General features: G+C 42.8%; 1 protein-coding gene across 1 annotated transcript in view; it reads right to left on the bottom strand.

Moving 5' to 3' along the window:
* LOC140714922 (transmembrane protein 94-like) overlaps positions 1 to 22314 on the bottom strand; it is a 190401-nt gene extending 168087 nt beyond the window's left edge. The window contains exon 1 of the mRNA XM_073026590.1: positions 22162 to 22314. Within this exon, the coding sequence (XP_072882691.1) occupies positions 22162 to 22188 (27 nt within the window). The 5' untranslated portion in view covers positions 22189 to 22314. The remainder of the gene's footprint in view (positions 1 to 22161) is intronic.
* Between the last annotated feature and the right edge of the window lie 450 nt (positions 22315 to 22764).

Below are 22764 nucleotides of genomic sequence, written 5' to 3'. Positions count from 1 at the left end.
AAGACCAGAGTCTGTGCAGATTGGAAATAGCATTTCCACCTTGCTGATAATCAACACTGACACACCACAAGGATGTGTACCAAGCCCACTGCTTTACTCTCTCTACAGCCATGACTGTGGCTATGCACAGCTCAAATGCAAACTATAAATTTTCTGCCAGCTATTGTTGGCAGAATTTCAGATGGTGAGGAGAAGATGTACAGAGGCAAGATGTATCAGCTAGTTGAATGGTGTCACAGCAAGATGAAGCCAGTAATGCCAAAGAACTGATAGTGGACTTCAGAAAGGGAAAGATGAAGGAACACACACCAGTCCTCATAGAGGGCTCAGAAGTGAAACAAGTGAGCAATCTGAAGTTCCTGGATGTCAACATCTCTGAGGATCTATCCTGGGCCCAGCATATCAATGCAGTTACAAAGAAGGCATGACACTAGGAGTTTGAGAAGATTTGGTAAATCACCAAAGATGCTCACAAATTTCTACAGATGTACAGTGAAGAGCATTCTAACTGGCTGCATCACCATCCGACATGGAGGCCACTGCACAAGATAGAAACAAGCTGCAGAAAGTTGTCAACTCAGTCAGCTCCATCATTTGCACTAGCATCAGCAGCACCTAGAACATCTTCAAGCAGCAATATCTTAAAAAGGCAGCACCCATCATTAAATATCACTATCTTCCAGGATATGCCCTCTTTCCCAACATATGCCGGTGATATTAAACTGGATTCTGATTCTTCCCACGGCCTTAACAGGAATCGAGTTTCTCATGTGCTCACCTACCACCCCATGAGCCTCCACATTTAACATCATTCTCTGCAACTTCCACCATCTTCAATGGGACTCTACCACTAAACACATCTTTACCTCCTACCCCCCAGTCCCCACTCTCTGCTTTCCACAAAGACTGCTCTTATGTCCATTCATCTCCTCCCTCCCCTCTGTTCAGAGCCCCAGACACCCCTTCCAGGTGAAGCAATAACTCACCTGCAAACTTGTTGGGGTCATCTACTGTATGCGGTGCTCCCAATGCAGCCTCCTCTACATTTGTGACACCCAACATAACTTGGAGGATCACTTAGAGAATTTCCCAGTGGCTAACCATTTGAATTCCTAGCCCTATTCCCATTCTGACATGTGAATCCAAGGCCTCCTCTTATATCATGATGAGGCCACTCTCAGGTTGGAGGAGCAAGACCTCATTCTGTCTGGGTAGCCTCCAACGATGGCATGAACATCCAATTCCTCTTCTAGTTTAAAAAAAATCCTCCCCCCCCCCCCCCCTTCTCCACTCTGGCTTCTTACCTCTTCTCCTCACTTTTCCTCGTCCCTTTCTCCCAGGGTCCACTCTCCTAGCCGATTCCTTCTTCTCCAGCCCTTTGCCTTTTCCAGCCTCTTATTTCACCCCCCTCCCAACACACCTGTCTTCATCTATCACCCTCTAGCTTGTCCTCCTTCCCCTCCTCCCATCTTCTTATTCTGTAATCTTCTCTTCCTTTCCAGTCCTGACAAAAGGCTTTGGCCCGAAATATTGACTGTTTATTCAATAGATGCTGCCTGATCTGCTGAGTTCCTCCAGCATCATGTATGTTGCTGTGGATTTCCAACATCTGCAGAAACTCTTCTGTTATGGAATAAAGATTGCATAAATCTATTCTTTTTATAGATTTGGTTATAAACTGCTGATTTTCTGGTTGCTCTAGGAGGATCTACGTCATGCTTTTAAAATTGTAAAAGCCAACATCTCAAAATGTTTTTGAATCCAGACCGACTTTACTCAAGTGAAAATTAATGCTTACTCATCTTTGCAAGTTTTACATAAATTAATCTGAGCTCGTCGACAATTATATACTCAATGGACACTTTATGAGGAGCCTCCTGTACCTACATTTAAATTGCAGTAAGAGGCAGAGAGGGAAGAGGTAAAAAAAGCTCGGAGAGAAGCTTTTTTTTAACTGATCGCAGCAAAGAGGCTAGACTGCGCAGGCACGTGATGTAGCGTGCCAAAGGTTTAAGGAGAGGAACTTTTCAATGGTTATTTAAATCGCAGCAAGAGGCGGAGAGGGAAGAGGTAAAAGAAGCTCGGAGAGAAGTGTTTTTTTAAACTGATCGCGACAAAGAGGCTAGACTGCACAGGCACGTGATGTAGCGCGCCAAAGGTTTAAAAAGAAAGACCGCCATACGGCCATCGTTGGAGTGGACTGAGGCAGAGTGGGACGACTTTGGCTCAATCAGGCTTTGGTGAGAACAGGCAAAGGCGAGGTTTGAACGGGATATGACTGCGCAAGCGCATGAGGCAGCGGGAGAATTTAAAAAGCAAGCAAAGGCTGAGTACAAGCTTCACTCTAGGTGAGGAAAGCCCAGGTAAGCTCCTTTAATTAATCTAATTAGATTAGGAGTAGGTAATGGAGGCAGCAGTTAGGGCAGTTGAGTGCTCCGTTTGCAGTATGTGGTGTCATGACCTCAGCCCCCTCCTTTGTGAGAATCGCGAGAGAGAGAGAGAGAGAGCCTTACGGTTTGGAATGTGGGCTGGTCGCTCAACAAGACAAAAGCCTTGGACATAGCCATTGTCTTGGGAGACACCTTTGTGGAATAAGGAACTGGCCTACGTGCAAACCCTCAGGGCAATGTGAGATGGGTGATGGGGGAAAGATTGCCTCGCCCCCCACCCTGATGGACATTTACAACCCTGCCAGTCCAGATAAAAGGTGGGCTGCCGAGGCGGGGCCTCAGACGCACCAAGGAGACACACGAAGAAGACACGATAGTGCTTCACGTCGGAGCGGGAAGCCATTCTGAAGGAAGCCACGTGCGTTAGATTCCGGATCGGGAGTCTGTGGCTGGACCCAAGAGGAAAAACCGCTTTAACTAACAGCAGGGATTTGCTTCGCAAGGACGACAGGCAAGTGTTCCTCTTCTCTCTCTCCAACACGTGAAATGCCAGCGGTTCCCGAAACGGGGAAGCATGCAGACTTTGAGTGACTCTAATATTCAATTGGACTCAGTATCCCCTAGACAACGATAGAGCTCATTTTTGATTGATTATTACTACACCTGTGCTTTAGATTGAGTTTTGACGATGTATATGATCTGAATGTTTTGTATTAACCATACGTTTGTGCCCCTTTATAAATAAAACGTTTGAAAATAGTAGCACCAGGCTTCAGCGGACCTCTCTATCTTTGCTGGTAAGTCACCCGGTTACTGGGGAACGTAACAGTGGGAAATCAGGGCGAGCACTGTTGTCCCTGATGACTACACCTGCAAAAGGTGCATCCAGCTGCAGCTCCTGACAAACTGTGTTAGGGAACTGGAGCTGGATGAACTTCGGATCATTCGGGAGGCAGAGGCAGAAATAGACAGGAGTTTCAGGGAGATAGTCACCCCTAGGAGTCAGGAGACAGGTAGTTGGGTGACTGTCAGGAGAGGGAAGGGGAGTAGACAGGAAGAGCAGAGCACTCCGGTGGCCGTTCACATCAACAATAAGTATACCGTTTTGGATACTGTTGGTGGGGACGACCTACCAGGGACAAGTTGCAGTGGTTGCGTCTCTGGCACCGAGACTGGACCCTCAGCTCAGAAGAGGAGGGAAAAGAGGAGAGCAGTAGTGATAGGGTATTCGATGGTTAGGGGGACAGATAGGAGGTTCTGTGGAAGAGACTGAGAATTTCGGATGGTCTACTGCCTCCCTGGTGCCAGGGTCCGCGATATCTCGGAACGAGTTCTCAGTATTCTAAAGAGGGAGGATCAGCAGCGGGATGTCATGGTCCATGTAGGGACCAATGACGTGGGTAGGAAGAATGAGGAGGTCCTGAAAGGTGAATTTAGGGAGCTAGGCGCCAAGTTAAAGGACAGGACCTCCAGGATAGCAATCTCAGGATTGCTACCACTGCCACGTGCAGGTGGATTTAGAAATAGTAAGATAGTGCAGATCAACATGTGGCTGAAGACATGGTGCAGGAGGGAGGGCTTCAGATTTATAGATAATTGGGCAGTTTTCCAGGGAAGGTGGGACCTGTTCCGGCGGGACGGTTTACATCTGAACTGGAGGGGGACAAATATTCTTGCAGGTAGGTTTGCTAGACAGGCTCCAGTGGATTTAAACTAGATACGGGGGGGGGGGGGGCACCAGAGTGTAGGAACAGATGTATGGGAGAAGGAAGAAAAAGACAGTAAAGTTCTTTGTACTGTTAGAGATAAACAGAGAGGAAGAGGTGGAGAGTTTCTTAAATGCATTTATTTTAATGCTAGGAGCATTGTAAGAAAGGTGGATATGCTTAGAGCATGGATTGATACCTGGAAATATGATGTCGTAGCTATTAGTGAAACATGGTTGCAGGAGGGGTGCGATTGGTAACTAAATATTCCTGGATATCGTTGCTTCAGGTGTGATAGAATCTGAGGGACAAGAGGGGGAGGTGTTGCGTTGCTTTTCAGAGAAAATATTACAGCGGTGCTCTAGCAGGATAGATTAGAGGGCTCATCTAGGGAGAGTATTTGGGTGGAATTGAGGAATGGGAAAGGAAAGCATTGGTAAGGCCAAATTTGGAGTATTGTGTACAGTTCTGGTCACCGAATTCTAGGAAAGATGTCAACAAAATAGAGAGAGTACAGAGAAGATTTACTAGAATGTTACCTGGGTTTCAGCACCTAAGTTACAGGGAAAGGTTGAACAAGTTAGGTCTTTATTCTTTGGAGTGTAGAAGGTTGAGGGGGGACTTGATATAGGTATTTAAAATTATGAGGGGGATAGATAGAGTTGACGTGGACAGGCTTTTTCCATTGAGAGTAGGGGAGATTCAAACAAGAGGACATGAGTTGAGAGTTAAGGGGCAAAAGTTTAAGGGTAACACGAGGGGAATTTCTTTACTCAGAAAGTGGTAGTTGTGTGGAACGAACTTCCAGTAGAAGTGGTAGAGGCAGGTTTGGTATTGTCATTTAAAGTAAAATTGGATAGGTATATGGACAGGAAAGGAATGGAGGGTTATGGGCTGAGTGTGGGTCAGTGGGCCTAGGTGAGAGTAAGCGTTCGGCACAGACTAGAAGGCCTGTTTCCGTGCTGTAATTGTTATATGGTGATATGGTTAATAAAGTGCCACAGAATGTAAATTCAATGTTTGACACATTGTGCATTCATAGATGGCCTTCTGCGCACCATTGTTGTAACGCATAGTCATTTGAGTTACAATCACCTTCCAGACACCTGGAACCAGACTGGCTATTCTCCTCTGTCCCCTCTCATTAACAAGGTGCTTACACCCACAGAACTGATGCTCACTGGATATTTTTGTTGTTCGCATAATTCTCTGTAAACTTGAGATTGTTGTGTATAAAAATCCAAGGAGATCAGGAGTTTCTGAGGTCCTCAAACTACCCTGTCTGGCACCAACAATCATTCCATGGTCAAAGTCACTTAGATCACATTTCTTCCCCATTCAGATGCTTGGCCTGAACAACAACTGAACCTCTTGATCTGAACCTCTTGATCATGTCAGGCACATGATTGCCCAATTAGATATTTGCATTAAGGAGATTTTACAGGTGTACCTAAAAAAGTGGCCTAAAAGTGTACCTAAAAAGAGTGTAGACTTAAAATGAGACTACTTCTTGAACGAAAATCTGGATTGCTTCTTTCCTAAGATTCACCCTAGCCATCCTGGACCTCCAACTTGGTATATACAGTGGGCTCAAGTTAATGGGACACATCGGGACCAGTAGTGCGTTTTGGCCCTGTTGTCCCAACAGCTGAAGTTTCATGGAAATGCTTAAAAAGGTTTAAAACAGACCAACGGCCATTTAACTAAGTAACAAATCATGCATTTAAATGAAATACAGACCAAATCAGGAGACTAACAATACTATATTAAACTATACATTAGTTCCTAATAGTTATCGGAGGAATTTATCCAGTGTACGCTCCCATGTTCTTTTCATTAATTGTAAATGAACAAAATCAGAACAAACACCTTTTTGTGGCATCTTGGTAAGTGTCAGAAAAATTTTTAAAGTCAAAATAAAAAAATATTATCAAGATCACTTTTCTTGGATTGCTGTCCAAGATGATGAAATAACACAAGCTCATGCAACTGACTCATTTAAAAAGTGTTTGCTCTAAGCATGTTGTAGTGTCTAATCACCAACAAGTTCACACAACTGATGCTAGTTAGAAACTGATCAGCAATAGTCTCCTGACCCAATTAAGCGCATAGTGTCCCACTCAGATACACGCATCACTCATTAAATAAATCCTGTTTGCTGGAGATGCTACATTATTGAATATTACCACAGTTTAACTTCTAATAGCCTAAATCCTATATGGCCTGATTACTTATCTAAAGCTGAATGAATCGAGTAAAACATTCTTCCATAACTTCCTCACTCTTTTAAAAAAAAATTGTAACCTGCTTCCAATTGCCCAACAGCTGCAATAAGAGTTTAAAAAGCTCATTTACTAAATAAGACTTTGAAGTGCCTTTCATTCCAATACTAACTTGCAGCAAACCTTTATTTCTAATTTCTGGACTTTTTTTAAGGCTCTAAGGACACCTACCAGCTGCTATTGGCCTCAGATTTGTAACAGGACTGTTAGCAGACAAATCAGCTGTGGAAGAATCACAAACTGAGCCTACTCCTCTTTTTATCTAATGACAGCAAACAGTCCAATTTACTGACAGTGAGGACAACTATCTTATCTGATTTTTGCTCCCTTTCCTCTAGGCACTCTGGCTGCGGCACCTAAACAGAATCAGAATCAAGTTTATCATCACCGGCATGTGACGTGAAATTTGTTAACTTAGCAGCAGCAGTTCAATGCAATACATAAACCAGCAGAGAAAAAAATAATAACAAAATAAAAACATAATACGATTTATACGTAAGTCGGAACAAGTACATCCGATATTATTTAGCGTCAGTTAGTCCAACGTTTGTCTTATAGTATATATTTTACCTTTCTATGCATATAAAACACTTAACATATGTAACATAGAAACATAGAAAATAGGTACAGGAGTAGGCCATTTGGCCCTTCGAGCCTGCACCATCATTCAGTATGATCATGGCTGACCATCCAACTCAGAACCCTGTACCTGCTTTCTCTCCATACCCCCGATCCCTTTAGCCACAAGGGCCATATCTAACTCCCTCTTAAATATAGCCATGTGGCAGAGAATTCCACAGATTCACCACTCTCTGTGTGAAGTTTTTCCTCATCTCGGTCCTAAAAGGCTTCCCCTTTATCCTTAAACTGTGACCCCCTCGTTCTGGACTTCCCCAACATCGGAAACAATCTTCCTGCATCTAGCCTGTCCAATCCCTTTAGAATTTTATACATTTCAATAAGATCCCCCCTCAATCTTCTAAATTCCAGCGAGTACAAGCCTAGTCGATCCAGTCTTTCTTCATATGAAAGTCCTGCCATCCCAGGAATCAATCTGGTGAACCTTCTTTGTACTCCCTCTATGGCAAGAATGTCTTTCCTCAGATTAGGGGACCAAAACTGCACACAATACTCCAGCTATGGTCTCACCAAGGCCTTGTACAACTGCAGTAGAACCTCCCTGCTCCTGTACTCGAATTCTCTTGCTATGAATGCCAACATACCATTTGCCTTTTTCATCGCCTGCTGTACCTGCATGCCCACTTTCAATGACTGGTGTACTATGACTCCCAGGTCTCGTTGCACCTCCCTTTTTCCTAATCGGCCACCATTCAGATAATAATCTGTTTTCCTGTTCTTGCATCCAAAGTGGATAACCTCACACTTATCCACATTAAATTGCATCTGCCATGAATTTGCCCACTCACCTAACCTATCCAAGTCAGCCTGCATCCTCCTCACAGCTAACACTGCCACCCAACTTCGTGTCATCCGCAAACTTGGAGATGCTGCATTTAATTCCCTCGTCTAGATCATTAATATATATTGTAAACAACTGAGGTCCCAGCACTGAGCCTTGCGGTACCCCCACTAGTCACCGCCTGCCAATCTGAAAAGGTCCCGTTTATTCCCACTCTTTGCTTCCTGTTTCCCAACCAATTCTCTATCCACATCAATACCATACCCCCAATACCGTGTGCTTTAAGTTTGCACACTAATCTCCTGTGTGGGACCTTGTCAAAAGCCTTTTGAAAATCCAAATATACCACATCCACTGGCTCTCCCCATCCACTCTACTAGTTACATCCTCAGAAAATTCTATAAGATTCGTCAGACATTATTTTCTTTTCACAAATCCATGCTGACTTTTTTTAAAAAGTGGGGTTACATTAGCCACCCTCCAATCCTCAGGAACTAATCCAGAATCTAAGGAATTTTGAAAAATTAACACTAATGCATCCACTATTTCTTGGGCTACTTCCTTAAGCACTCTGGGATGCAGACAATCTGGCCCTGGGGATTTATCTGCCTTTAATCCTTTCAATTTACCTAACACCTCTTCCCTATTAACATTTATTTCCCTCAGTTCCTCCATCTCACTAGACCCTCGGTCCCCTACTATTTCCAAAGATTATTTATGTCTTCCTTAGTGAAGACAGAACCAAAGTTCAATTGGTCTGCCATGTCCTTGTTCCCCATGATCAATTCACCTGTTTCTGACTGTAAGGGACCTACATTTGTCTTAACCAATCTTTTTCTTTTCACATATCTATAAAAGCTTTTACAGTCAGTTTTTATGTTCCCTGCCAGCTTTCTCTCATAATCTTTTTTCCCTTTCCTAATTAAGCCCTCTGCTGGACTCTGAATTTCTCCCAGTCCTCAGGTGTGCCGCTTTTTCTGACTAATTTGTATGTTTCTTCCTTGGAATTGATACTATCCCTAATTTCCCTCGTCAGCCACGGGTGCACTACCTTCCCCGGTTTATTCTTTTGCCAAACTGGGATGAACACTTGTTGTAGTTCATCCATGTAATCTTTAAATGCTTGCCATTGCATATCCACCGTCAACCCTTTAAGTATCATTTGCCAGTCTATCTTAGCTAATTCACATCTCATACCTTTAAAGTAACCCTTCTTTAAGTTCAGAACCTTTGTTTCTGAATTAACTATGTCACTCTCCATCTTAATGAAGAATTCCACCATATTATGGTTACTCTTACCCAAGGGGCCTCGCACAACAAGATTGCAAATTAACCCTTCCTCATTGCTCAATACCCAATCTAGAATAGCCTGCTCTCTATTTGGTTCCTCGACATGTTGGTTCAGAAAACCATCCTGTATACATTCCAAGAAATCCTCTTCCTCAGCACCCTTATCAATTTGGTTCACCCAATCTATATGTAGATTGAAGTCACCCATTATAACTACTGTTCCTTTATTGCACTCATTTCTAATTTCTTGTTCAATGCCATCCTCACCCTCACTACTACTGTTACGTGGCCTGTACACAACTCCCACCAGCGTTTTCTGCCCCTTAGTGTTATGTAGCTCTACCCATATCAATTCCACATCCTCCAGGCTAATGTCCTTCCTTTCTATTGCATTAATCTCCTCTCTAACCAGCAACGCTACCCCCACCTCCTTTTCTTTCCTGTCTATCCCTCCTGAATATTGAATATCCCTGGATGTTGAGCTCCCATCCTTGGTCACCCTGGAGCCATGTCTCTGTGATCCCAACTATATCATATTCATTAATAACTATCTGCACATTCAATTCATCCACCTTGCTACGAATGCTCCTCACATTGACACACAAAGCCTTCAGGTTTGTTTTTACAACACTCTTAGCCCTTATACAATTATGTTGAAAAGTGGCCCTTTTTGATTTTTGCCCTGGATTTGCCTGCCTGCCACTTTTACTTTTCACCTTACTACTTTTTGCTTCTACCCTCATTTTACACCCGTCTCTCTGCATTTGTTCCCATTAGTTTAAATCCTCCTGAACAGCAGTAGCAAATGCTCCCCCTAGGACATTGGTTCCAGTCCAGCCCAGGTGCAGACCATCCTGTTTGTACCAGTCCCACCTCCCCCAGAACTGGTTCCAATGCCCCAGAAATTTGAATCCCTCCCCCTTGCACCATTTTTCAAGCCACATATTCATCTGAAATATCCTCCTATTTCTACTCTGACTAGCACGTGGCACTGGTAGTAATCCAGAGATTATTACCTTTGTGGTCCTACTTTTTAGTTTATCCAACTCCCTAAATTCACCTTGTAGGACCTCGTCCTGTTTTTTACCTATATCGTTGGTACCTATGTGCACCACGACCACTGGATGTTCACCCTCCCACTCCAGTATGTCCTGTAGTTGCTCAGAAATATCCTTGACCCTTGCACCAGGGAGACAACATACCATCCTGGAGTCTCGTTTGCGGCCGCAGAAACACCTATCTATTCCCCTTACAATCGAATCTCCTATCACTATAGCTCTCCCACTCCTTTTCCTTCCCTCCTGTGCCACAGAGCCACCCATGGTGCCATGAACTCAGCTGCTGTTGCCTTCCCCTGATGAGATATCTCCCCCAACAGTATCCAAAACAGTATATCTGTTTAGGAGGGAGATGACCTCAGGGGACTCCTGCACTACCTGCCTACTACTACGCTGTCTAGTGGCCACCCCTTCCCTTTCTGCCTGTGTAGCCTTTATCTGCGGTGTGGCCAACTCACTGAACGTGCTATTCACGACTTTCTCAGCATCGCGGATGCTCCAGTATGAATCCAATCGCAGCCCCAGCCGCTCAAAGCGGTCTGCCAGAAGCTGGACACACTTTCTGCACACATAGTCGTCAGGGACACTGGAAGTATCCCTGATTTCCCACATGCTGCAGGATGAACAAACCACCGGGCTGATCTCAGCTGACATGACCTACCCAATATGTTGCCTCAATTTTTGAAACGTTCTCCTTTTAAAGGAACTCTCCCAGCCTTAACTCACTTGGAGTGAAGCTTGTCCTCAGCCTCTGCTCGTTGAAACCTCTCGAGACAAAGCCTTCCTACTCTGTCTCCCTCTACTCCGGAGCAGGTGACATTGTAGTGGGCGACGTCTAACTGCTCCCTTTAAATTCTCCCTCTGCCTCAAGGTCTGACTTACATGTACTTGCGCAGTCGTGCTCCCATTAAACTGCTGAAGAAAATGACCAACTTCCACAAACTGCTCCCTTTAAATTCTCCTGCTGCCTCACAGTCCGATTTACAAGCGAATACGCAGTCGTGCCCCCATTAAACTGCTGAAGAAAAATTCCAATAATTAAACCTGTGTTGCTTAGTAATAATTGTAGCTTTCATCAGGGCAGGGCCTTTCACATGCTCCATTATTCTCACTTTATCCTTTAAAATTGTTCCGATTGTTGACCGACTGTAGCGGAGTGCTTTTCCAATGACTGATGACATTTCACCTTCCTTCCGATCACTTTATTATTTCCACTTTATTTTCAATCGCAATCACTTCCCGTCAACGGAACAGAAACACTGTGGGCGGCAGGTCCCAAGCTCCACCGCACTGAGACAGGTTAAATGGGACAAGTGGGGGCTGTGCTGGGTTTGGGTTTGGGATCGGGATCCTCCACAATATTCTGCGTGGGAATTTAAACTGGAGGTGACAGTGTTTTTTTTATGAGGTTGAGTTGCAAGCTCGACATCAACCCGGCACGGATGAAGAGCACTCGGGAGGGGTCTCTCACTGCATTGAACTTGGGAACCTCCGTTCTCGAGCCCGGCGCTGATCTCACTGCACCACCAGCTGACCGGAAAGGGGGGGGGGGGGTGGGGGGGAGATCAGGATGAATCTTGCTAAGAAAAATTTAAGCCAAATACAAAGTTACACACTCAACACAGTCTCAATGGCAACGACTTAAAATGGCGGACGGCGTCGCGATTCGACTTAAAATGGTGGACGGTGTTCTCCTTCCTCGGTTTGTAAGTACGAGATATTCGTAAGTCGAATGTTCGTAACTCAGGGACTAGCTGTATTGAGTAGATTTTAAAAATATGTGCAAAAACAGAAATACTGTATATTAAAAAAGTGAGTTAGTGTCCAAAGCTTTAATGTCCATTTAGGAATCAGATGACAGAGGGATAGAAGCTATTCCTGAATTGCTGAGTGTGTGCCTTCAGGCTTCTACATCTCCTACCTGATGGTAACAGTGAGAAAAGGGCATGCCCTGGATGTCCTTAATAACGGATGCTGCGTTTCTGAAGCACCGCTCCCTAAAGAAGTCCTGAGTACTTTGTAGGCTAATGCCCAAGATGGAGCTGACTAGATTCACAACCTTCTGCGGCTTCTTTTGGTCCTGTGCAGTAGCCCCTCCATACCAGAGTGATGCAGCCCGTCAGAATGCTTTCTGACTACAACTATAGAAGCTGTACTGTGTACTGTGAAGAACTATAGAAACACCACTCTTGCCTCAGTTTAATTTGTTCAGAATAGGTGAACATGCCAAACAAAACTGTTAAGATCTGCCCACCCTATCTTCCTCATTTGGTCCCATGCTCTACCTGCCTTTCCTATCAAATTCCATTATCATCAGCCCTTGCCTCCATAACCCCTCAGCTTATGTCGTCATTCCCACCTTCAATTTGCCTATCACACCTCACCTGGAGCCACCCATCACCAGCTGGCTTTTGCCCCAGCCCTGTCCATCTTCCCTGTACTTTTAGTCCAGATGAAGGGTTTTAACTATCCTTTTCCCTCTACGGATGCTACTTGCCATACTGAGATCCTCTGGCAGTTTTTTTACCCCACTACAGATTTCAGGCTCTAACCCAGGCATTTTAAGAAGGGGAGAGAAAGAGAATATCAACTAACCAACATCTGAACAGTCTGCAGATGCCAACACCTTGATTTGTACACAGACTGAGCTCTGCACATTACAAGCCTGTGGTAATATGTAAAATTCAAAGAACAGCAGCAAAGAAAGTTCAACACCCTCTTTTTAATTTCCACAGTACACATATGATTTACTATTCCTCCCTGCCTTTGCACAGCTATTTTAAGAGGGGTATCTTCTTTTCAAGGCATACCAAGTTCTGCACACAAAACTTGCCACAATTTTTCAAACCACAAAGATTCATAAAGTTCTAAATGTTTAATCTTAAAAGCACTAGGCAGAATAAAAACAAAAGCTGCAGCAAGTTGTGCTTTGCTGTATTAAAGCCTTTCATTACAATACTGACACAGTCTGAACATATAACCTCAGTCAGGAGACTGGCTGAGGCACACTATTGCTTCTTTTAAAGTGCATACACAAGAGGAAAGAATGTTTTACAAAAGGTGGCAGAGAAATTGTCTTTACTTAGAAAGGAATATTCTTAAATCAAATGAATGTAACAAAAAATCTCCTTGCTTGAATTTTCAATGAACTTACATAAAACAAGATTGGCACAGTTATTCTCATATTTCGAGGAACTGATTGACAGATTCAAATCTGCTTTGACTTTAATGGTTATCTTGGTGATTGGTAGAGGCTCCAAATAAAATCACTCAGATGTAATAGATCTGTAAAGACCTCCACCAGTTGTTCTGGACAAACATGTCTGTACTTCTCCAGGAATGAGAAAAACACAAACCATTGAGCCAAGCCCATCAACTTTAAACAAGTAAATACCTTAATTACAATTAATCCAGAGGTCCAGTTCACTAACTCCAGTGGGCCCCTTCCCCCACCAAGCTACTCAGTCTGATTGCTCAAGTTACTGTGAGAGGATGTCTTATTTTCTTCAAACACACCCACTCAGTTAACCTACATGACAGTGATCTTAGTTTCCGGGCCTAATGTCCCATAGCGTCATCAGCAGGTCATACCCCACCCCACACTGCCAAGGCCACAGAGCTGCAGCAACCCAGCCACCAATATCCCCGTCTCCTCTACTAAACCCACAAAAGTTGGGTGGTAAAGCAAAAAATCATTAAAAGTTGTGAGTACCGTAGATTCTGGACTACAGAGCGCACCTGATTAAAAGCCGCTGGCTCTAATTTTAGAAATAAAATCAATTTTTTACTTGTACAGGCCGCACCGGATTTTCGGCCGCAGGTGTCCCACGTTGTAATATGAGATATTTACACAGAAAGATATTACACGTGAGGATTTTTTAACTTTTAATTAAATCCATATGGTAACATAAACAAATACATATTGCAAATGCTTTTTTTCGAACCGTGCCTGTAACGCGGCTACTTTTAAATATACGTTGCGTATACTTCTTTACTGAACAACATTCCAATATCTCCAAACGACTGGTAAAAAATATATATACTGCAGCCTACCAGGAAAAGTTATTGATCGCCTTTAACTTAAAAGCAGCGTTTTCGCTCCGCCGCTCGCCCCCCTCCTTCCCGTTTATCGCAAACCGGTATCCCACAAGACGCGGCGAAACCGGGTGTGACGTCATAGCATCCCGCGATGTAGTACAGAAAACAAATATAGTTAAAACAGTTCTAACTTTAACTAACAAATGAATTACTAAGCGAAAATATTATAAACTAAATAACTGCCATAAAGGCAGCACAATGCTTTTCTTCGAGTGTTTTCCATGTTGATGAGGGTGAGTACAAATGACTGATTTACAATAATTTAATTGTGAAAGTGCGCTTGATTTATCGTACAATTTCATTGGACCTCTGTGAACTACTCATCAATTTTATTGGTCTACTGTTACGAGGCAAAATGTTTTTGGCGGCATGAAAAAAAAATGTATTAGCCGCTCCGTATTAAAGGCCGCAGAGTTCAAAGCTGTTCAAAATGTGGGAAAAAAGTAGCGGCTTAAAATCCGGAATCTACGGTAATTGGTTAAATGGCAGTGGCAGCCAAAGTGCTTACTTTTCCTCATGTTTCTGCAGCACCAGGGGAAAACACTAAAAATGGAACATGCTCTTTATAATGATATCACATTTCAAGCAAAATTCTTCAATAAATGTGATATTCACAACATAAAAAGACTATAAAAAGACAAAGTACGGGAATGAGAGTGATGAGCACAGGTGGTGAAATACTGTCTCGCCATTATTTATTGTCCGATCTTTATCTGTCAAAATACATTAAGAATACAAGCTGCAATGCCACATGCAATTACAAATGCAAAAAAAAGGTTTAAATATACCAGATACTCATTATCCATAGCCTGAAGACCTTTACATGCCAATCTGTAGAATTTCCAACACATCAATAAAACTGGTTGACCTGAGTATTATGTGAAATTAACAATCAGATTCTGGATTATTCTACTTCAGTGAATATATGGCTTTAAGATTATACTTTTTTTTAAAAAAAGTACTGTCAGAACAGTTGTCTCATGAATAATTAGACTATTTTATGCAGGATACACTTTTTTTAAGTTAATATCCACAAGTCAAAGACCTACCACTTACTCAAATTATTTACATAGTTCTGAATTTTTAGTTTATTCACTGTAACATACATTCATATATGCAATTAGGATTATTCAGTTTATGATCAGTGGAATTACTCCCACTGAGTCAGAGTAATACAGCACAGGTCCTTCAGCCAATGAGTCTGTGTCAATCAGGGTGCCCAATTTCCTGCAGACATGCCCCTCCATGTATCTGTACCAATCCAAGAAGTTCAAAATTTTAGCCTCCACCACTTCCTCCAGCAGCTTGTTCCATATACTCACTGAAGTAATCACATTCAATTCCCACTCCAACGACCTGATGCAAATAGACAGGCTGCCACTTCAAGCAGAAGCCAACACGTACAATGTTACTTCTGATATAAAGTATTACTTTTAAGATGAGATCTTAAAATACAGCCTCACATCTGATGCAAAAGACATTGCACCATTCCAAGAATAGGAATGTCCCTCAGTTGCCTTTGTCAACACTTACTCCTCAACCAACACCAAAAACAAAGCATCTCTGTGCTATATGTGGGATCCGATTGTACATGAGTTGGCTCATGTTCTACTCAACAGGCTACAAACAGTTCAGCTGTGTAAAATGTTTAGGAATGTCCTGATATTGAAAAAGGGAATAACTGCTTAACTTTGGGAAAAGGACAACATCAAACAGCCATTCACATGAAATTTATTTGAACCATATGTAACCAGACAACAATACTTTATGATCAAGAATACAAATGCCATAGTTCCTTGCTCTAAATAGATTTTTGGCAGCATTAGCAAGCCACTCACTGGCAGTAAGAAATTGTATGGTTTTCTGAAGACCACATGAATTGTTCACATTTCTAATTAAATGTTAATATATAGAACCAAAGAACGCTACAGCACAGTACAAGCCCTTCAGCCCTCCTTGTCGTGCCGATCCATATAATCCTTAAAAAAAAGTACTAAACCCACACTACCCCATAACCCTCCATTTTTCTTTCATCCATGTACCTGTCCAAGAGGCTCTTAAATACCCCTAATGTTTTAGCCTCCACCACCATCCCTGGCAAGTCATTCTAGGCACTCACAAACCTCTGTGTAAAAAAAACTTACCCCGATGTCCCCCCTAAACTTCCCTCCCTTAATTTTGTACATATGCCCTCTGGTGTTTGCTATTGGTGCCCTGGGAAACAGGTACTGACTATCCACCCTATCTATGCCTCTCATAATCTTGTAGACCTCTATCAAGTTCCCTCTCATTCTTCTACGCTCCAAAGAGAAAAGTCCCAGCTCTGCTAACCTTGCTTCATATGACTTGTTCTCCAAACCAGGCAACATTCTGGTATATCTCACCCGCTTCCTTATCCTTCCTATAATGAGGTGACCAGAATTGAACACAATACTCTAAGTGCAGTCTCACCAGAGATTTGTAGAGTTGCAATATATGTATAAGATGTGTGCACATTAAGTGAAGTTGCTTTGTTCAATGTTTATAGCTAAAACAACTGAAAATATTTCTACCTCACAGCTCGAACAGCAAAGCTGTTGCCCATTTTTTTGATGTGCTACATCTCCCTTGCAAATTTCCATTCTGACAGACCTACACCCACCAGTATTGCATACTGCTGTTACGCAGTAACAGACTTGCACCCATTCACTTCTGCATGCCACTGTACTACATAAATTTTACAGTGACAGTACAGTGTACCCGATCTACAGCTGGTTCTGGCTTTAAGCCCAAAGTGGGATCAGGGCAAGAACTAGGTATCACATCACTGGGTCTCATCTCGAGTGGTGAAGTCCTTGTTCCAGCACTAGAAAGGACCCAATCTCAGCTGTAACCAGAGTATAGGTTGGGATGTGGCATATGGATCAAACATTCTACATCACAGTGCTACAGGAAATGTCAATTCACTTTCATTTAGGTAAATGAAAATACTCAATTGTCATTGAGATCATCAGCCACAATCTTCATTGTGGAGATGAGAGCCAATATTGAGATTAACTAGGACCTCCACTAAAATATACAAATTTCAGCACCCATTCTGAATACAGATGTGAAAATTAAAGGATATGAAGTCCTAATATGTGTGATACAGGTTTCCCCTGCTATTCGAAGGTAGAGTGTTCCTATAAAATGGTTCGTAAGCCAGAATGTTGTAAAGTGAAGAAGCAATTACCATTTATTTATATGGGAAAAATCTGTGAGCGTTCACAGACCCAAAAAATAACCTACCAAGTCATGCCAAGTAACACATAAAACCTAAAATAATAGTAACATATAGATAGTAAAAGCAGGAATGATCTGATAAATACACAGCCTATATAAAGTAGAAGTACTTTTCTGCAATTATTACAGCACTGTCCACCGTAGCGAAAATCTCACGCAAGCGCTCATGGCAGGAAAAACTCGGCGCAAGTGCTCTCGGCAGCACTCGCGGCAAAAACACTCAGCGCAAGCGCTCTCGGCAAAAGCACTCTTTCCAGTAACCTTTAAGCTATAAAGCTGCCAAATCATACCAAATAACACATAAAAATACACAGCCTATATAAAGTAGAAATAATGTACGTCCAGTGTAGTTTCACTTACTAGAATCGCGAAGACAGTGAGCACACTGATTACGGCGTGTTAGGCTGAGTCGCCGGAGGTTAGGGTGGTGGGAGACTCGGGTGTCATCTCATCGTCGTCTTTTTCCATCAGGGCAGGCAGGTCAACTTCTTCTATGTCTGCCTGCCTTGATGTCGAAGGTCGAGTTTCATCATCTGCTCTGGTTGATGTGGAAGGCTTGAAAAATGACAGTATGCTTGACTGCTTAGCCTCGTGCATTTTTCTATCATACAGTTCTTTGTAAGCACTCAAACCATTCTGCAAATATGCCCTAAACCTATGTACCCTTTCAAAATTAAAGTCATTTTTCTGCAATCATTACAGCGTTGTCAATCGCAGCGAAAATCTCACACAATTGCTTCATGTTCAGTTCCTGGACGACTTCACTTTTGGGCCGTTCACTACAGCGTTCGGTTTCAATTGTTATCCTTTTTTCCTCATCAGCTCTTCATCTGTCAGTTCTTGGTCATGGGGTGCCAAAACCTCTTCAACATCATCTTCATCAACTTCCACAAACCCTTAGCCAAACTTATTATATCCTTACTTCGTTCACCACGATCAAAACAATTTATTATGTCTAGTTTTACACTAAGTGTAACACCCATACGCGCTCTTTTAGGCTTTTCTGATACTTTACAACTCATCCTGCTAACGGATGCACAAAATAAATTGACATAAAGCACAGATGCTCATAGGCACGTGTTCAAGCAATGCCGACTAGAATGCAGTTCCGGGGGAGGAGGTTGGCTGACGTTTTTCGCGCGCTGCCTTTTTTCATAACAGCGGGGTATCGTAAAGTGAACGTTCGAAAAACGGGGGACACCTGTACATATAAAAAACTGATATACTGTACTTAAACAAGATGGCAGCCTCATTAACCCCACACTATTGCTCATTTCTGTTCTTCATTTTTTCAAGCTGACACCAGTCACAAGCTCCTACCATAAGCCAACTGTCAAATCTATCAGTGAAGCCATCATTCATGATTTTTGTAACCTTAGATTTAATTACATATACACTCGGATGGTTTTCCATCTTCTGTTCACAAATGGTAACTCTCTATATTATCTGCTACCCATATCACATTAACTAGTACCCATTCATTGGTTCTTTGTCATGCCACATTAAACATAAAATTCCCACCCTTTGTGCCATCTTTTCTCACCTCCCCAACATATGTTTACTGTGACATTTTTCCCCATCATCGCACAACTGTCTTTTCAACAGTCCACTATTGACTTTTTCCCTCAACTACTCATCTCACCTTATAGGCTTCTTAGAAAACTTCTCTGGCTAACCCCTTGCAACACCAGCTCTTTGTCAAGGCATTGTTTCATTACACTTCTGCCAGCAAAATTTTAAGTACAGCCTGATCCCTTCCCAGCAAGACATACCCTTCTCCTCATACCTTCTTTAAAACATATGGACCCTTCTTTCCTGAAACAAAATATGCAACTACTAAAAGGAAACAAATAACAGGAAGGATATGCTTGAAAAGGCAAAAATGCTATCTTACAATAATATTGATTCTATAACATACACATTTTAAAAGTAGTTTCCACTCTGAGTAGTGCAGTGGAAGATTCATTTAGAGAAATACTCAGGATAATTGAAACAGCTTTCACAAGTACTTAAGTTCTTGGTAAATTGCCTAGAGTTCAAGTCAGAGGGTGAACTGTCTTACTAATTCAGGAAGGTTATAGGAAGCAAAACAAATAGGTTGTAATGTCCTTCAAGCATGGGTACTGTTACGGCCACAAGGCATATTGATGCTGAGTTCGTTCAAAGGTTGGTTTCAATGCAAGTTGGAGATTGGAATTTGCAATATGGAATGATTAATTAATAGTGTAGGGTACTACTGGTATTCTCTACACCAAAAGGGTTTTTCTTTCTTCTTTGCACAATGACAGCAATTTTTTCCTCTACAGTTTAATAAGAAGTTCTTCACAGGCTACAACAAAAGTGCAACACAATATTCTGTGTTATTGATATTTCATTCCATATGGTCAAAAACAAGGATAAGCTGTGCAGATCATGTACCAAACCCACATCCAGCATTATTCAGGTGCCTTGCCGTTAGGCTTGGGCGATCATGTCTCTCCATCCATCACAGTCCCTGACCCTCCAAACTGTAGTTGTTGCCTCCCATTTCTAACCATGATGTTAATCCATCTATCATTTTGTCTGCCACTGCTTCTTTTTCCTTCCACCTTTCCAGTTGTAACTAAATGTTCTAATGTCTCTCTGCATGATATGTCCAAAGAATTTTGATTGTTGCTTTTTGATTTTTTTTAAGTAACGTACGTTTTGTTTTTGTTCCCTGTAGAACTTCTTTGTTGGTTATCCTGTCTGTACATGATATGCATAGCATTCTTCTGAGGAACCACATCTCTGCTGCATTGATTCTTTTCTCCATTGCATTCGTGATAGTCCATGACTCGCAGCCATACATCAATATAGGAAGAATGTAGCAGCTGAGAGCTCTAAGGTGGATGTCAATTGTTATTTTCTTGTTTGTTAGGATACTACTTAGATTTAAATCTGCAGCAGTTGTGAGTCAATTTAATACAATAACTTAATGCTTAGATATCCAGGTGAATAATAACTGATAACACAAGAAATTCTGGAGATGCTGGAAATCCAAAGCAACACAAAATGTTAGAGAAACTAAGCAGGTCAGACAGCATTTGTGGAAATGAATAAACAGTCGACTTTTCAGGATGAGACCCTTTAGCAGGACTGAGAAGGGGAAAATGCCAGAAATAATAATTGGTAAATGGTTTACTGTTAGTTTATAATAATTGATACAATTGGTTTACTGCTGGTTTATAATGATGGTTCACTGTACCAAGGTAAACAGTAACAGAGTGCAGAATAAAGTGCTAGTTCAAGGTAAACAACAATGAGCAACACCATAAGGCAGTTGTGGTCAACAGTCCATCTTAATGTACTAGGGAATCATTCAATATACATAATAGCAGGATAGAAGCTGTTGAGTGCTAACAATCCTCACTGCACAGTAGTCTAGTGAGACAAGAAGCAAACTATAGATCCTAGAGTTGTTTCAAAAGCTCAAAAAAATGAACAGAGCAGCAGAGTATGAGTATTCAGAACCAATTAGTCTATGCCTTACAGAGCTTTCCCACAATTCCAATATTCCCTTCATGCTGGTTTCCCTTGTGGATATTTTTTTTACTGAGAAAAATGTTTATTTTAACAAACAATATCTAGGAGGAAGTAAAAACAGTTTCCCACGAGAGGGTTTGGGCAATTTCTGACACCAAGGACAAAGTTCAAGCTTTTCCCTTACCCTATCTTGATCTATTAAATTAATCTGAGACACTTGGAATTCTTTTTTACAAACAGTTAAGAGTTTTTCACATAATTGCTCCACTTGCTTTGCCCTGAAAGAGTTGACATGAAGAGCAGGAAGATAACTTTACTTCTATAACTACACAAAGGTTAACTATAAATTTAGAGCTCTAACATTAAATACTCCAAAATACAAATGGATGCAGTAATACTAAAAGCACCAATAAAATATTCCAGAAGGCAAACGTTTAAAATGACATCAAAATTGGTATAGCATTATTATTTCTTGTGAAGGCACCATCCCAAGCAAACAAATCATTCTGATAATTTTAAGATGAGCCAATGTCATGGTGAATACACAATACCTCATCACCATCCCTGTTCCTTGCAAACCCCAACACAGATACCTCAACCATAACTAGTTTTCCCGAATACACATCTTTCACCAGCCCCCAACCTCGTCAGTACAGCTTCCCAATCCCAGCAGTGTAGCCCCCCCCCCCCCCACACACCGCATCCCAGTGAAGACTCTTCTACACAGCAAGAGTGTGTGCCAGGGAAGACACTCCTACACTAGAGAACCCCCCCCCCCCCACCACCACCACCACCACCACAACCACACACACACACCATGCGCCAGTGAAGACACCCCTACAATGCGAACACTCTCCCTCCACACCGTGAGAGCGCGCAGTGTAGCCCCCCCATACATAACACTAGTGCGCGTGAAGGTGCACGAGTTACCCCCCCCCCCCCCCCCACTACGCGTAGGTACATCACCCTACGCCACGAGAGCGCGCGAAGGGACAGCCCCCTCCCTCGCCGCGAGAGCACGCGAAGGTGCAGCCCCACTACACTGGTCAATGCCGTCCCCCGCCCGGCCTCTTCCTCCCCAATCCCTGGGCTCAGTGTCTATTCGCCTCCTGCAAACAAAGAGCTGCGACAGAATCCCCCGCAGTTCGCTACCTGGCCCTTCGGCTCCCTCATCTCCATGGCGGTGGTGCGAGAGAGGCTGAGCCGAACCGGATTGTCCCCGGAGCCAAGGCCGAAATTCAGACAGCATCTGAACACCAACCGCACCACCCAGCTTCCACTGAGCTCGCCCAGCCGCGCAAGCGCACTACCGGCCGTCGAATCGGCGGGGAGGCAGTGCGCTTGCGCACTGTCAGAGACGGTGAGGACGTTTGCGGAGGACTTCCTGATGCAGTATTTTCTTTCACAAATATCCCAAAGTGTTTACGGACAGTGCAATACTGGTTAAGCATCCCTTTCGGTCGTGAACAGTTTACTTTCATTGCGGTTCTGTAGTGGCTGAGGAACTCCGCAGACTCTGCCACAAACGTGAAGACAAATAGAGACCGCATATGCTGGAATCCGGAACAAAATGTAAAGGTGCTCAACTGGTCATACAGCATCTGTAGAGTGAAACCTGCATCTGGACTGAGGGGTAAAGGAAAGTAAATCAGTATAAGTGGGAGTAGTGGACACACAACCCACTGGTGTGAGCATCCTGTTTTCCAATCCTACGTAACCAAGACTCTGGAGTTCTTGTCTGCTGAGTTCCTCCAG

The sequence above is a fragment of the Hemitrygon akajei genome, chromosome 22 (genome assembly GCF_048418815.1).
Source record: "Hemitrygon akajei chromosome 22, sHemAka1.3, whole genome shotgun sequence".
NCBI lineage: Eukaryota > Metazoa > Chordata > Chondrichthyes > Myliobatiformes > Dasyatidae > Hemitrygon > Hemitrygon akajei.
Note: the sequence above shows the minus strand (reverse complement) of the source record. Positions and strands in the feature narration are given on the sequence as shown.